Raw genomic sequence first — 13980 nt, 5'->3', positions numbered from 1 at the left:
ATATGAATGTTTTGCTTGCATGCATGTCTGTGGACTATATGGACCCAGGGAGGCCAGAAGAGGGTGTTGGATATCCTGCAACTGGAGTTACAGATGGTAGTGAGCCGCCATAGGGACCTAACCTCGGTCCTCTGCACCGCTGGGCCGGTCTCAAGCCCTACGCCAGTCAGCATGCTTTGGCCTCCCCCACCTGGCCCCATTGCCACTAACAGCCAACTGACACATGCCTGAGGACATTTGGTATTGACTTGGAGGGCTCAGTGGAAACTCCCCCGCCCCCCAGAGTTGTTAGAATGCCCATGAACAAGCCGAGTTGGTGACTGAGACCCTAGGAACCTTTGGGACCCTGGGGACAAGACATTTTCCCTTCTGAGTATCAGGCCCACAGTCTCTCTCCTCGCCACCAGGGGGCAGTGCTGACCAAGTTTTCCCGAAGGTTCCTCTGCGCTCATTCAGAAGAGTTTCAGGTTGGAAGGGAAGTAAGCCAATGTAGGCTCACGTTACTTGTGCTTTCTGGCTGTGCTCACAGCTACCTAACAACCAAACCAGTTCTTCAAGGTACTTCTCCAGTCCAACACTTCTAGAGAGGCCCAATCCTGACTTTTGCATTAGAATGGCTGTTCCTAAACTTTGTGTGGTTAGAAGTGCATGTGGATGTGCGTGCGCGCGCGCGCGCGCGTGTGTGTGTGTGTGTGTGTGTGTGTGTGTTTAGCAGCATGCACATGGAGGCATGAGTGTGTGTGTGTGTGTGTGTGTGTGAGTGTGCGTGTGTGTGGTGTTATGGTTCTTCCCTGACATTTACTTCACAGTCTTGAGGCAATAAACATTGGTCCCTTGGTATCCATAGAGACTACTTCTAGGTCCCACTCAGGTATCAAAACCAATGATGCTCAACAATGAGCATCACTTACAATTTTTTCTTTTTGAAACAAAATCTCCTGTAGCCCAGGTTGGCCTCAGATTGGTATGTAGCTCATGATGCCCTTGGCTTCTGAGCCTCCTGTGTCCACTTCCCGGGGGCTAGGGTGACAGATTCATACTGCCATGCCTGATTTATGCACTGCTAAGGGTAGAACCTAGGGGCTTTGTGCATGCTGGCCAAACACTTTACCAACTGAGCCGTAACCCTAGCCCTAGTTCTTAAATTTAACCTATGTAAATGTTCAACCTATGTACGTTAATATTCAACCTATGTGCATATCCAGGGGGAGAAGGGTAAACTGTAAACCATCCTTCCTTCCTTCTATTTTGAACAGGGTCTCACATAGCCCAAGCTGATCTCAAACTCAACTTTTAAAACTCAGTCTATGTGTATGTGTATGTGTATGTGTATGTGTATGTGTATGTGTATGTGTATGTGTATGTGTATGTGTATGTGTATGTGTATGTGCGTGTGGGTCAGGGGATTTGGAATCGGTTCTCTCCTTCTACCCTTGTGGGTTCCAGAGATCACACTCAGGTTGCCAGGGCTCTGTGGCAAGCAAGTCCCTTCACCCATTGAGTCATCTTCCCGGAACCGTTTGTGCTTCTTGTGCCTCAGTCTCCCCTTCTGTGGAATGGGAGTGGTTACAGATAGACCCTTTCTGAGGACTGTTGGCTTAGTACAGTATTGGGTTTATAACAACGATGTCTAGGGGAATATTCTCTGTCCTTTCCCTCACAAGGGTCATGACTAGGACCCTTGGTACATGCGACAGACTGATGGAGGAGGCGCACACATTTTTGACTACTGTATGTTCACAGTACAAAGCAATGGCTTCCTCATGCCATCGACACACACATATGTAATGTGCTTTGGTCATGTTTAACCCCCACTGCCTTCTGTTTCTTTCCCCCATGGATCCCCTTCCTCTTTCCAAAGAGTGCCTTCTAGCTGAGCATAGTGGCTCACACCTGTGACCCCAGAACTTTGGAGACCAGGGCAGGGGGATTGCTCTGAGTTCCAAACCAGCTTGAGATAAACAGTGAAATCTGTCTCAAGACCATGAAGCATCCACAGAGTCCCTTGGACTGTCTTCCTTCCTTCCTCCCCCACTACCAGGGATTGAACCTGGACCTGGTGCGTGCTGGGTAAGCACTCTATGGCTGACACATCTCCTGGCAGCCTTACTCTCTTAAATTTGCATTAGTGATGTTTGTCTTTCTGAGTCTGGCTTGTTTCATTTCATATGACTATCCCTAACTCTGACCATTTCCCTGCAAATGACATAACTCTACTCTTTATGACTGGCTGAAGCTGCATTGCACACACACACACACACACACACACACACACACACTTCCTTTATCTGCTGCTGTGCACCTTGGCTGACTGCACAGCTCGCCCGGTGTAGAGTGCATTCACTTAGGACGGATGTAAGTTTCATGATACCCAGAGCCTTCCAGAAATAAAAACTCAGATCGGGGAGCGGCAAACAAGGATCCATCCCAAGTGGAGAGGTTCTTGGTAGTTACTGTCTGCTGAGGGAGGGGGCGTCATCTTTGAGAAAGTTGCCTGTGAGGCATTCAGTAACCATGCACACATGCATGTGTCTGCAGGCAAGCGTAACTAAACTCAGTGGGCCATAAAAACAAACAAACAAACAAACAAACAAACAAACAGGAATGAAAGTTGGAGAGGGATCTGTAAGGGAGAAGAATGAGTCGAGTCCAGATAGGGTAGGAGGGGACAGGAGGAGCAGGGTTATGGAGATAAGGTTTGATGGTTCAGAGCACTCACTGATCCTCCAGAGGACTTGAATCGTCAGGGCTCACAACTGCCTGTATGACCAGCTCCAGGACGATCTGCAGCTTCTGGCTTCCAAGGACTGCCACACTTAGGGGCACAAAGCTCCATACAGACACATACAACAAACATGAGTAGGACACATACCCTCAGAGGTACATAGCTATATACAGACACACACGACATACATGAGTAGGACTCCCACACTCAGGGGCACATAGCTACATACAGACACACACAACATACATGAGTAGGACTCCCACACTCAGGGGCACATAGCTCCATACAGACACACACAACATACATGAGTAGGACTCCCACACTCAGGGGCACATAGCTATATACAGACACACACAACATACATGAGTAGGACTCCCACACTCAGGGGCACATAGCTCCATACAGACACACACAACATACATGAGTAGGACTCCCACACTCAGGGGCACAAAGCTCCATACAGACACACACAACAAACATGAGTAGGACTCCCACACTCAGGGGCACATAGCTACATACAGACACACACAACATACATGAGTAGGACTCCCACACTCAGGGGCACATAGCTACATACAGACACACACAACATACATGAGTAGGACTCCCACACTCAGGGGCACATAGCTCCATACAGACACACACAACATACATAAGTAGGACTCCCACACTCAGGGGCACATAGCTACATACAGACACACCAATATACATAATTAAAATAGTAAGAATAAAAATTTAAGATTGAAAAACCACACTATATACATGTATGAGATTGTCAAAGAATAAAACTTAAAAAAAAGTCAAAGAAGGAAAATGCTACCGGTCTGGGGATGTAGCTAAGCTGCTAGGGTGTTTGCCTGGCAGTCATGAAACTCATGTGTGTGTGCGTGTTATGATTTGCTTTTGTGGGTGTGGACATACACATGCTATGACACATGTGTGACGGTCAGAGGGCAGCTGTCAGTCTTCTCCATCTACCATGTGGGTCCCTGGGTCAGGCTTAGCAGCAGGTAAGAGTCATCTTACCAGCACTGAAGGGTGGAGGCAGGAGGATTGGGGGTTTAAGGTTGTGGCAAGGCTGGGCTCTCTGAGACCTTGTTTCAGAAACAGAGTGGAAGAACCAGAGAAATGGGAGGTCTGTGTGTCCGTATGACGGTCTGAAGTCGAGCCCACGAGTCACTGTAAATCCTATTATAGAGAGGACACTGGAGCATAGGTGAGTGTGAACACACGGTGATGAGCAGGGCGGGGCCTAGAAGGAGCAGTCTGTTCCGGTTCTACCCAGCCCTGATGTCTGTGGTAAGCACAGCGTGAGGAGCTCAGGGCTGGTTTCGTGGGAGAAAGGTGAGGGTAAAAGACCTCCCTGTCTCTGCTTCCTCCCAGATGTAGGAAGCCTGTCTAGAGTGGCACGTCCTGAACCCCATCAGTGGGGTAGTTAATGCACGTGGACGTGGGTGTCTCTGGCCTTGCCTTTTCCATCCGCTGGCTGCTGGACTGAGCAGGCTACAGGTCCTGTCCGGGGACCACACCACCTGCCTGCTGGTTTGCAGCTAGCCCAGTAATTTTCTATAAAGGCGAAAGCTGCAGAGCAGGCACCCACATTCCTCTATGGGGGGGCGGGGCATGGATAATCAAGGATTTCTTGGCTCCAGCCCTGGGTGGCCACTCAAGGCAGCCAGTGCTGCAGGTAAAGCCCAGCGAAGAAGGAGCCTCCAGAACTGTCCAGAGACCTGCCAGGAGCCTGAGCCTCTTAGATTGAGTCAGCCAGGGCACTGGCCAACTGCAGCCTTTAAGAGCCACAGGTCTCTGGCCCAAGTGGCTGGGACAGGCTCTGGAGCAGCTACCTGTGGCCTTGGCAGGAGTTATATACTCTGTAGAGACAAAGGGCACCCAGTAAGGGTGTGGCCGGAAAGAGAAAGTCCAGGGGTCACAGCAACGTCTGAGGTAACCAGGGCTACGCGGATGACACCCACCTTCCTCTGGCCACTTCTTCTCACTTAGGCACGGCATGCTGGCTGGAAGAGGTCCCCAGAGCAGAACATCAGACCTGAAGAGGAAGAGATCTGCATAAGGTAGCACAGCCGGTACAACCTGGGTTTCTAACCCTCTATTTCCTTCCTCAGTCAACCCCCAAGTCCTGTCTAGCACATTTCCAGGTACCTGAGGGACCTGTCTAGTTTTTTTTTTTTTTTCTTTTTTGTAAACCTCTAAACCAACCTTGCCACTGGGCAGGCTCAACTTCACAGACCCTAGGGTTTAGCTCAGTTAACCTACTTCAGCAGTGCTGTGCGCCTTCTGTATGTCGGGTTGGTCTCCATGCCGGCTGCATATCAGGGTTCCTGCATGCTCTTTGAAACTCTTGATGCCCAGATCTCACCCCAAGCTGGGGCCACCACAGTCTTTGTAGGGGAGGGTGGAGTTGGGGGGGGGACGGGGCACGGGTGTTTACTAACATGCGATTATAATTCACAGACAAGGGCTGATTAGAAGTCGAACTGAAAGAACCGTCAGCTGTGGCCACAGTTACAGTCCCTGCTTCCTTTCTTTTCTCAGGCCAGCTTGCCGTAGCAGTCCACTGTGAGCCACGAGAGGTCATGGGGAAAGTCCCGGATATCGTCATGCGTGACAGCATCTAATTAATCATCAACTCTGGAACGTGATCGCCAGCCTATAAAAGGGAAAACCTTCGGAGTCTTGGAGCCCAGACCACTGGCCTTCACAGACATCTCCAGACCCAGGGACTTGTGCCCCAGGAGGAGCCCAAGCTAATGGGTTCTCGCCTCAGCCCTGAGGCCAGTAAGTAGATTTCCTGTATGACTGGAGCTGGCTTCTGGAGTCCTGGCTGCAAGGAGTACGGGTGGGAGGTCTGGAACGGGGAGAACGGAGACCTCATTGGCTCCTAGAGTGGGTTTCTTCATAGTCTGGGCTGCGTGAGAGAGTGAGCTTTCAGTCTTCCCAGGAAGCCAGCAGAGGCCGGGTGTCTCAGACCCAAGATGGCTGCCAAGATACACACCCCTCCTCCTCCTCCTCCCCCACCCACTACTTGTAACCAGTCTTTAGGAACTGGATAAGGGAGAATCAAAGCTGGACTGGGGAAAAGGGTGGAGCTTAGGAGGACTGGTGGGAAAACGTGGGACTTCAGCTTTGCCTAATCGGCGGTGGCACCGTGGGCAAGTCATTTTGTCTTGTGGGCCCTCGGTTTTTCTCATCTGAAGGGTGGGACAATACTGCCACGGCCCCTGCTGTCCTTCAGGGCTCCAAATGTAGATGTCTAAATAGTAATATGACAGGAAGTTTCTCTGAGACACTTACCTATACCTGTGGTCACGTGTCCCATAGCAGAGGGACCTGGGTGAGTGGGCAGGAGATAGTATGCCACGCCTTAGATCAGAGACCAGGACCAGGCACCCTAGACCTGCCCCTGCAAGCCAATCAGCGCCCCTGCGTAGGGCCCCGTGGCAAGCACCCAAGGCTCACTCACAGTGGGTGGCCACGCCCAGAGCCACCTCTGCCAGGGCAGCTGTGTTTGGATTCAAGGCAGGGCGGTAACAATGCCAAAAGGGATGAAGTGTAACAGGTGCAGGTTTGTGCGTGAGTGTGTGTGTGTGTGTGTGTGTGTGTGTGTGTGTGTGTGTGCGCGCGCGCACGCGCGCGCGCGCGCGCGCGAGAGAGAGAGAGACTGAGACTGTGTAGCTGAGCCTGTGATTTCCTTGGGGCTGAGAGGACAGGAAAGGACCTTTCCTGAGCTTCCCCAAGTTCCGAGTGCTTCCAAACGGGGTGCAGAGAGAACAGGAGGCTGCAAAGGGCTGACTGGGTGCCTAGCATCCCAAAGGCCTTGGTGCTGAAGGCGTTGATAGTTGGGAGGCCATCGTAGAGCACTGGTGGCTGAGCATCCATCCCTAAAATCCCCAGAGCTTTGCAGCAGAGACAGTAATTTGTCATCATCTGCCCAGGGCTGGAGATGACCCCACAGACATGGCTTGCATGTCCCCAACTTCCTAGCAGTCTAGATCAAGGCCAGCCTACATCAGTGTGTAGCACAAAGATGGGGTCACTGGAGAAGGACCGCCTCTATGGTCCATGGAGCCTCAGGATCTGGCCTGGAAATGGGGCCCAGAACAAGAATTCTCTAGGTCTTGGTAGAGAAGGCTTGGAACCATGTGCTGACCCTGCCAATCAGGACAGACCCGATTAGAGAGCCATATCTAGCTTGTGCCCACCTCTGCCACTGCCCAACCCAGCAGTGGGATCTGTCATGTTGTTCAGTCAAAGGGTGAGAATATTCCTGCAAGACTCTGTGGAAGGAGCAAGGCAGAAGGAAGCTGTCCACCCTTTTCACGCCACTGTGACCCAGTTGTAAAGCCAGGAAGCAGTGCTCAGTACAAAGGAAAGGCGGGGCTTCTGTGTGGGACAAAGTCCTGAAGAACTTTGAGAGACTGACAGGGTAAGGGTGGCCTTCAGCCCTACTCTACCTGGGTCGAGTGCAGTGAATAACCAAACAAGCCATATGAAAGAGTGAGGGTAGCAAGGCCCGGCCTCAAGAGGCGCCTTGTGGCTTGCCAGTGGTGGTACCTCCTGGGAGCCACACCCAGGCAGTATCCCAGAGGCCACTGGATGTAGGGACATAAGGCCTGAGCATGCAGACCAGAGAAGGTGGTTCAAGTGCTCTGCTCACCTAGGGACCCATGGAGGCCCCAGTGTGTCCCTTCAGCTTCTTCCCTGTAACACAGGACATAGCTCCCAAAGACGCCTGGGAAGGCTCCTAAGTGGGGTTGGAGCTTTGCCCGCTCAAGCTGCCAACCAGGCCAAGGAGGACTGGCTACCATTTTAAGATAAGCAGTCCAAAGTTCCCAGACCTGAAGGGGATCCAAACCCTTTCCGTGGAGGCCGTAGTGCATGAGGCTGGGGCTCCAGCTTGGCCCTATTTCTGCTTTTGTGGTGGACCAGCAGGGTTGCAAGGGACTGTTTCCAGCATCTGCTCTGTCCAGGATCGTTGCTCAAGCCCCCTACAAACCTATCCACGGCCTCACTTGAGACCTTCACATCAGTGGTGGCTATGACCCAGCTGCGTGATGGGGAGGTAGCACCAGGACCCCAGTCCTATGTCTGGCTCTGCAGGAAGGCCTGTGATCTGCAAGTGGAACAGGGGACAGCCAGCTGGTGGGGGATGGGGCTCCTCCGGGGTCTGACTCAAGTTCAGATTGAGTTCATCTTTCTTTTGCAGCCAGCTTCCTCTTCTCAGTCCCCACCCCCACTTAAAGAGGAAAGGCAGGTCGCTGTTGATCTGATCATCTGGGCCAGGAAACTCCAGCTCTCTCCCAGCCAAGGCTAAGAAGGGTTGCCCAGCAGGGAACTTTCCCTCCTGGCTGCCAAGTGCCTTTCAAAAGTCCCTTGGTTCCAAGGCTCACTATAGGCCTTGGGGGGGCCTAGGCATCTCATGCTCTCAGCTTGCACCCCTGTGCTGTGGGAAACCGCTGCGTCCCCCCTCTCTTCCAGGATCAGTTCAATCAATCACCTTCAATGGGAGAGGGCTGATACTGCTCACCTGTGAGAGAAGGAGGTCAGAGAAGCAGAGAGAAAGCAGGGCTATTGTGAGCCACCTGCAGGGCGCACACCCGTCAGTGAGCCGGCCAGCCTGGCAGCTCCTCTAGGCTGGACACTTCATCTAGGGGCTGGCGAAATGGCTCAGTGAGTTAGGTGCTTGCAGACAAGCTGAAGGACCATATGGTTCAATCCCCCAAACCACAAGGTAGGAGGGGAGAACTGACTCCTGCGAGTTGTCCTCTCACCTCCAACCACACATCCTAGTACTGTGCACTCAATGGAGAAGTAAGTGTTAAAAGAAATAGAACCATTAAATTCATCCGAGTTCATATGTCTAAGTCTTTAGTTTCGTGTTGTTTAACAAGAGTTCACTGCCTATGTAGCTCAGGCTGGCCTGGCCTGGAACTCCTTCTATAGCCCAGGCAGGCCAGGAACTTGTTATTACTTTCACAGTGCTGGGATCACAGCACCACCACGAAAGCAAGCTGATGGCTCAGGGGTGAGTTTAGACAGGGCTTGGTACACATGGAGGTTCTTAGAATTCTGGTACTAGGCAGAAGCAGGAAACTGAGGTCAGGGGAGGCTAATAGACCAAGGCAGGTAGAGTGTGCTGCCCAACAGGCTTTAAGCAGATCCCTGGGGCTTGTGAGATGAGGCTTGAGGTGGTTTAGGGACTGGTGGTGGTTCCAGGGAACTGGGGGTGATGGAAATGGTGGAGGAGGAGGCCAGGGTGGCCCAGGGTGCTGGGCGTTTCATGGAAAGCCTGTGAGTTAGAATGAGCCCTCACTGACTGGCTCCCTGCTCTGCTCCACAGATGCCGAGGTGCCCCGAGAGGCTCTTAGTTTCCACGGGGACGCCACGGGCGCACAGGTGCATCTGGATGACCAGCGGAGCACAGCGCGCAGGCGCTCCACGTTCCACGATGGTATCGTGTTCAGCCAGCGGCCCGTATGGCCCGGTGAGCGTGTAGCACTGCGCGTGCTGCGACACGAAGATGGTTGGTGCGGTGGCCTCCGCGTGGGCTTCACGCGCCTGGACCCTGCGCAAGTGGCCGCGTCCTGCCTGCCACCCTTCGTGTGCCCGGACCTGGAGGAGCAGAGCCCCACGTGGGCAGCGTTGCTTCCAGAGGGCTTCGTTCGTGCGGGGAATGTGGTCTGCTTCTGGGTGAACCGTAGAGGATGGCTCTTCGCCAAGGTCAACGCTGGCCGCCCCCTCTTGTTGCGCAAAGACGTGCTGGTCCAGGGCGCCCCACTCTGGGCGGTGATGGATGTGTACGGGACCACGAAAGCCATTGAGCTGCTGGGTGAGATAATCCTTGGGGTTCCAATACTGAGTGTGGCGTGGAGACAGTCCAGGTGACTTCGTGCGTCTGTCTAGAGGCCCTGGTAGAACCGTTCATTCTTTTATTCTCAGTATGCCATCAGCCCATGGCCAGGACACTGGAGACATGAAATGGGCAAAAGCTTTTAGCCTTATTCCTATAAAGGCTTATCCTATAAAGGATAAGGTTAAGATATGACCAGTCCTCTAAACACTGATAGAAGGCTGGTCGCAGTTCATGAAGGAAGGAGAAAGCATTTGGATAGAACCTTGCACCTTAGTAGTTCGGCCATACTAAGGTGAACCAAAAACAAAATCAACAAAACCAAAAGCCAGACCAAACCAACCAAACAAAAACCCTACAAAGATGTGAGAGCTCAGCTAGGTTCTCAACACAGCCGTGAGACCAGCAGTGGAGAAGGGAGCTTGATGCTGCAGGGTAGCGAGTGCGCGTGCGTGTGTGCATGTCCGTGCACGTGTGTGGATTCCTGGCTCTGAACCTCCCTTTCTGCCTTAGATCCCAAAGCCAACGCCTGGATCACCAGTGGGGAGCCCATGCCAGAGCCTGAAGGTGAGTGCAAATCCCGGTGTGCGGCACTGAGTGGCTGGGCAGTCTGGCGGTTTAAAGTGATCTTTCTAGGTCCCACAGGCAGGTCTCCCACAGGTCTTATGTCAGTTTACTGCCCACTAGAGGTCCAGACACAATGTAATGTTCTGCCTTCTAGAACATCGCTCGGTTTCCCAAATAGGAGAACTGTTCCCAATTCATGAACCTCCCCGATCCCCGAGTCTCATATAGCTTAATCTACCCTCAAACTTATTCTAAACTCTCTTCTAAATGCTGGGATCACAGCCAAGTTTAATCTTTTTTCTTTTCTTTTTTAAAGATTTATTTATTTATTATATACAAGTACATTGTAGCTGTCTTCAGACACACCAGAAGAGGACATCCGATCTCATTACAGATGGTTGTGAGCCACCATGTGGTTGCTGGGAATTGAACTCAGGACCTCTGGAAGAGCAGTCAGTGCTTTTTTTTTTTTTTTTCCTTTTCTTTTTTTCGGAGCTGGGGACTGAACCCAGGGTCTTGTGCTTCCTAGGCAAGCGCTCTACCACTGAGCTAAATCCCCAACCCCCCGCAGTCAGTGCTCTTAACCGCTGAGCCATCACTCCAGCCCCTTAATCTTTTTTCTTAAAAAACAAAAATAAAAACAAAAAAACCCAACATCATCTACGTGCCTGGTGCCTCAGAGACCATCAGAGGCCGTTGGATCCTCTGGAATGGGAGTGGCAGGCGGTTGTAAGATGCCACATAGATGCTGAGAATCAAACTTGGTTTCTCTGCCAAGAACAAGTGCGCAAAGCTGCTGAGCCGGCTCCCTCCAGTCCCTCTTAAACAAACAAACAAGCGTAGTGGTAGAGTGATGGCCCTGCTGGTGAAGTGCCTGCGTGCTCTGAGTCGAGTCCTCAGAACCCACGTGAATGGACAGGCACATGCTGGGAACACGGAGACAGAAGCATCCTTGGGACTTGCTGTCCAGCCAGGCTAGCCAATCATCAAGCTCCAGGTTCAATGAGAGAACTGTACCAAAACAAAGGGGGAGGATGATGGAGGGAAGCCCCTGACATCATGTACAGACACATGTGACACACACACACACACACACACACACACACACAGAAACACGCTTACATGTGCACAACACACATACCAACATGTACACATACATAAACACACATGTGCATACAGACAAATGGTACACATACTGACACATGCACACATACACATACCTACACACGTGCACACACTCATGCACACTCACATACACATGCATACCCACACATGCATGACACATACACATGCACACACACAGGCATGCACACACATGTAGATATGTACACTGGGCTAGGGATACTGTTCAGTTAGTAGAGTGTTTGCTTACCGTGCACAAAGCTCTGGGTTTGGTTTACAGCTGAATAAAACCATAGTGATAAAAGTGGGCAGGAGAGGCTCAGAAGTTCAAGATTATCTTCAGTTACATATAGTGAGGCTCGCCTAGGCTAAATGAGACCTTTGTCTCAAAAGAGAAACAAAACAGTCAGGTGGGCATACAGCCTAGGTGTAGAGGCTTGTGTAGTGTGTGCCAAGTCCTGGCTCTAGATTCAGTTCCCAATATGAGGGGGGGAAAGGCAAAACCAAACCAAACCAAATCAGTCCCTAATCATAAAGCTTCATGGGCGGTGGAGGCAAGGCCTTTAGTCACGGCATTTGGGAGGCAGAGGCAAGCAGACCTGTAGAGTTTGAGGCCAGCCAGTTCCAGGCCAGCCAGAGCTACACAGAGAAGCCCACGTAAAATAAAATGAAATAAAACAAAGTAAAGTAAAGTAAAATAAAATAAAGTGAAATAAAATAAAATACAATGAAATAAAGTAAAGTAAAATAAAATAAAGAAATAAAATAAAATACAATGAAATAAAGTAAAGTAAAATAAAATAAAGTGAAATAAAATACAATGAAATAAAATAAAGTAAAATAAAATAAAAATAAAGAAATCTTCATCAAATAAGCAGAATATAAGCCTACAAGCAAAGGAAAAGACGTGCTAGACTCACTTGTTATTTGTGGGTGTGTATGAGCTTGTTCAAACAGAATGTATGGGGTTTATTTTCCTTATATCCAAGCTAGAGCTTTGCTGGATCCACCTTCCGAGGACGTGTTTGTGCCGAGAGGCTAACAATGCCCAGATCCCAGTCTCTTGTGAGCTGTCGTTTATGCTGAACTCGGATTTATAAATTCATCATAGGAACAGATCAGCCATAATAATGAGTGATCTTTCCATTGGATAGTTTCAGACCACAGAGAGCTGAAACTGGAAAGCAACAGCCTAGACAAGGGGCTGTAGGTATTTTGTAGGTTTTCATGCAGTTGCTTTGAGTGGATTCTCACGGGGAATCCTTTTCCTCGGGACACTGAGATTACCTGTCCTGTGCTAAGAGACTGGTGGCCTACCCTCCACGTGTGCCCCTGACCTATGCTTTCTTGTTTTCCAGTCACATCAGGAGAGGAGTGTGTCATCTGCTTCCACAACACTGCCAACACCCGCCTCATGCCCTGTGGCCACTCGCAGTTCTGCGGCTCTTGTGCCTGGCACATCTTCAAAGACACGGCCAGGTGCCCCATGTGTCGCTGGCAGATCGAGGAGGTGGCTGTGGAGCCTTCAGTGAAGTCTGGGGAAGGCTCCTGAGACGATGGCTTGACTGTGCAGCAGATGGGACCTGGCTCTAAGGCAGGCTCCTGCAGGAGGAGAAACCTCTGTCTGGATGTTCGGTCAGCAAGCCCAGCCAAGGGCCACCGTGCCTGATCTTGGGTCAGAAAGCCTTGTTAGCCACGGAGGCTCAGCGAGTCTTTCCCCAGCCAGAACTTCTGTAGAGGCTGAGGTGGTGCAGAGAAATCTCTCTGGCTGCTTTGGGAAGCCCCCAGCATGGAAGAGGCAGCCTGAGCTCCCGTGAGGACATGAAGGGATCCTGTTTGTGTCTGGTAAAAGTTACCAGAAGCAGGGACATATACCATGGCGATCTCCTGGCTGACTTGTGAGATAGCAAAATAAAGTTTGTTTTTGTAATGATGTCTCCTTCACCGTGCTCAGTGGGGGGAGGTGACACTCTGAACTGTTTAGGCTGTGAAGGCATTTGCTGTCCTGTCCCACCCCTTGTGGGCCCGCATTCTGCCCCACCACACACCTCTGGTGTTTGACTGTGTCTCCCTGTACAGCTGTCGAGTACGGGGTTTTAGGGAAGCATCGAGACACCACTCATGGGGTGGAAGAACACAGTCTAAGGTGAGGGAGGCTGAAGTTGGGGTTCACTGACTCCTGGGTACCCAGTTACTGGAGCTGCATAGAGGAGTCCAGAACGAAGGATTGGGGATCCAAGGCCTGAGAGTAGGCAAAGATCAGGGGCTCTCAAATTCCTGGACATCCAGGCATCCCTGAGTCACAAGGAGTTGAGAGCAGAGTTGGTGGCCCTCGGCCCAGGGTTGGGGAGGGGAGGTGGGGTATGGGAACTCTGGCTTAGATCATCGATGATTGTCCTTAGCTGGGTGATAATTGTTTGGAAGAGCAGAGACACCGTCTACAGGAGTCTTAGGCTGCAGCTCTGTAGGCAAAGGCCTTCTCCATGCTCCCCGTGACGGTTCTCGATGGAAGAGACAGTTCCTGTTTATCTATACCATATTTATTGACTGTTCATCATGGAAAATGAATGCATACCAACTCCTCAGGGTGGACCAGTTAGATATTTTTTGCAGGGAGGAATGTCTGGGAAGAGAAGCTCTAAAACCCTCAGGGCCTCTAGATACCTCATTAGCATGGAGAATTCTGTTCTGGGTGACA

General features: G+C 51.1%; 1 protein-coding gene across 1 annotated transcript; it reads left to right on the top strand.

Annotated features, from left to right (window-relative positions):
- The first annotated feature begins 4759 nt into the window (after positions 1-4759).
- Neurl3 (neuralized E3 ubiquitin protein ligase 3) lies at positions 4760-13212 on the top strand. Its single transcript, XM_032900916.1, has 5 exons — positions 4760-4797; positions 5279-5521; positions 9084-9572; positions 10107-10160; positions 12641-13212. The coding sequence occupies exons 2-5, from the start codon at positions 5494-5496 to the stop codon at positions 12832-12834; spliced, it is 765 nt and encodes a 254-aa protein (XP_032756807.1). The 5' UTR covers positions 4760-4797; positions 5279-5493; the 3' UTR covers positions 12835-13212.
- The last annotated feature ends 768 nt before the right edge of the window (positions 13213-13980 follow it).

Source organism: Rattus rattus, chromosome 4, assembly GCF_011064425.1.
Source record: "Rattus rattus isolate New Zealand chromosome 4, Rrattus_CSIRO_v1, whole genome shotgun sequence".
In the NCBI taxonomy this organism is placed as follows: Eukaryota; Metazoa; Chordata; class Mammalia; order Rodentia; family Muridae; genus Rattus; species Rattus rattus.
Note: the sequence above shows the minus strand (reverse complement) of the source record. Positions and strands in the feature narration are given on the sequence as shown.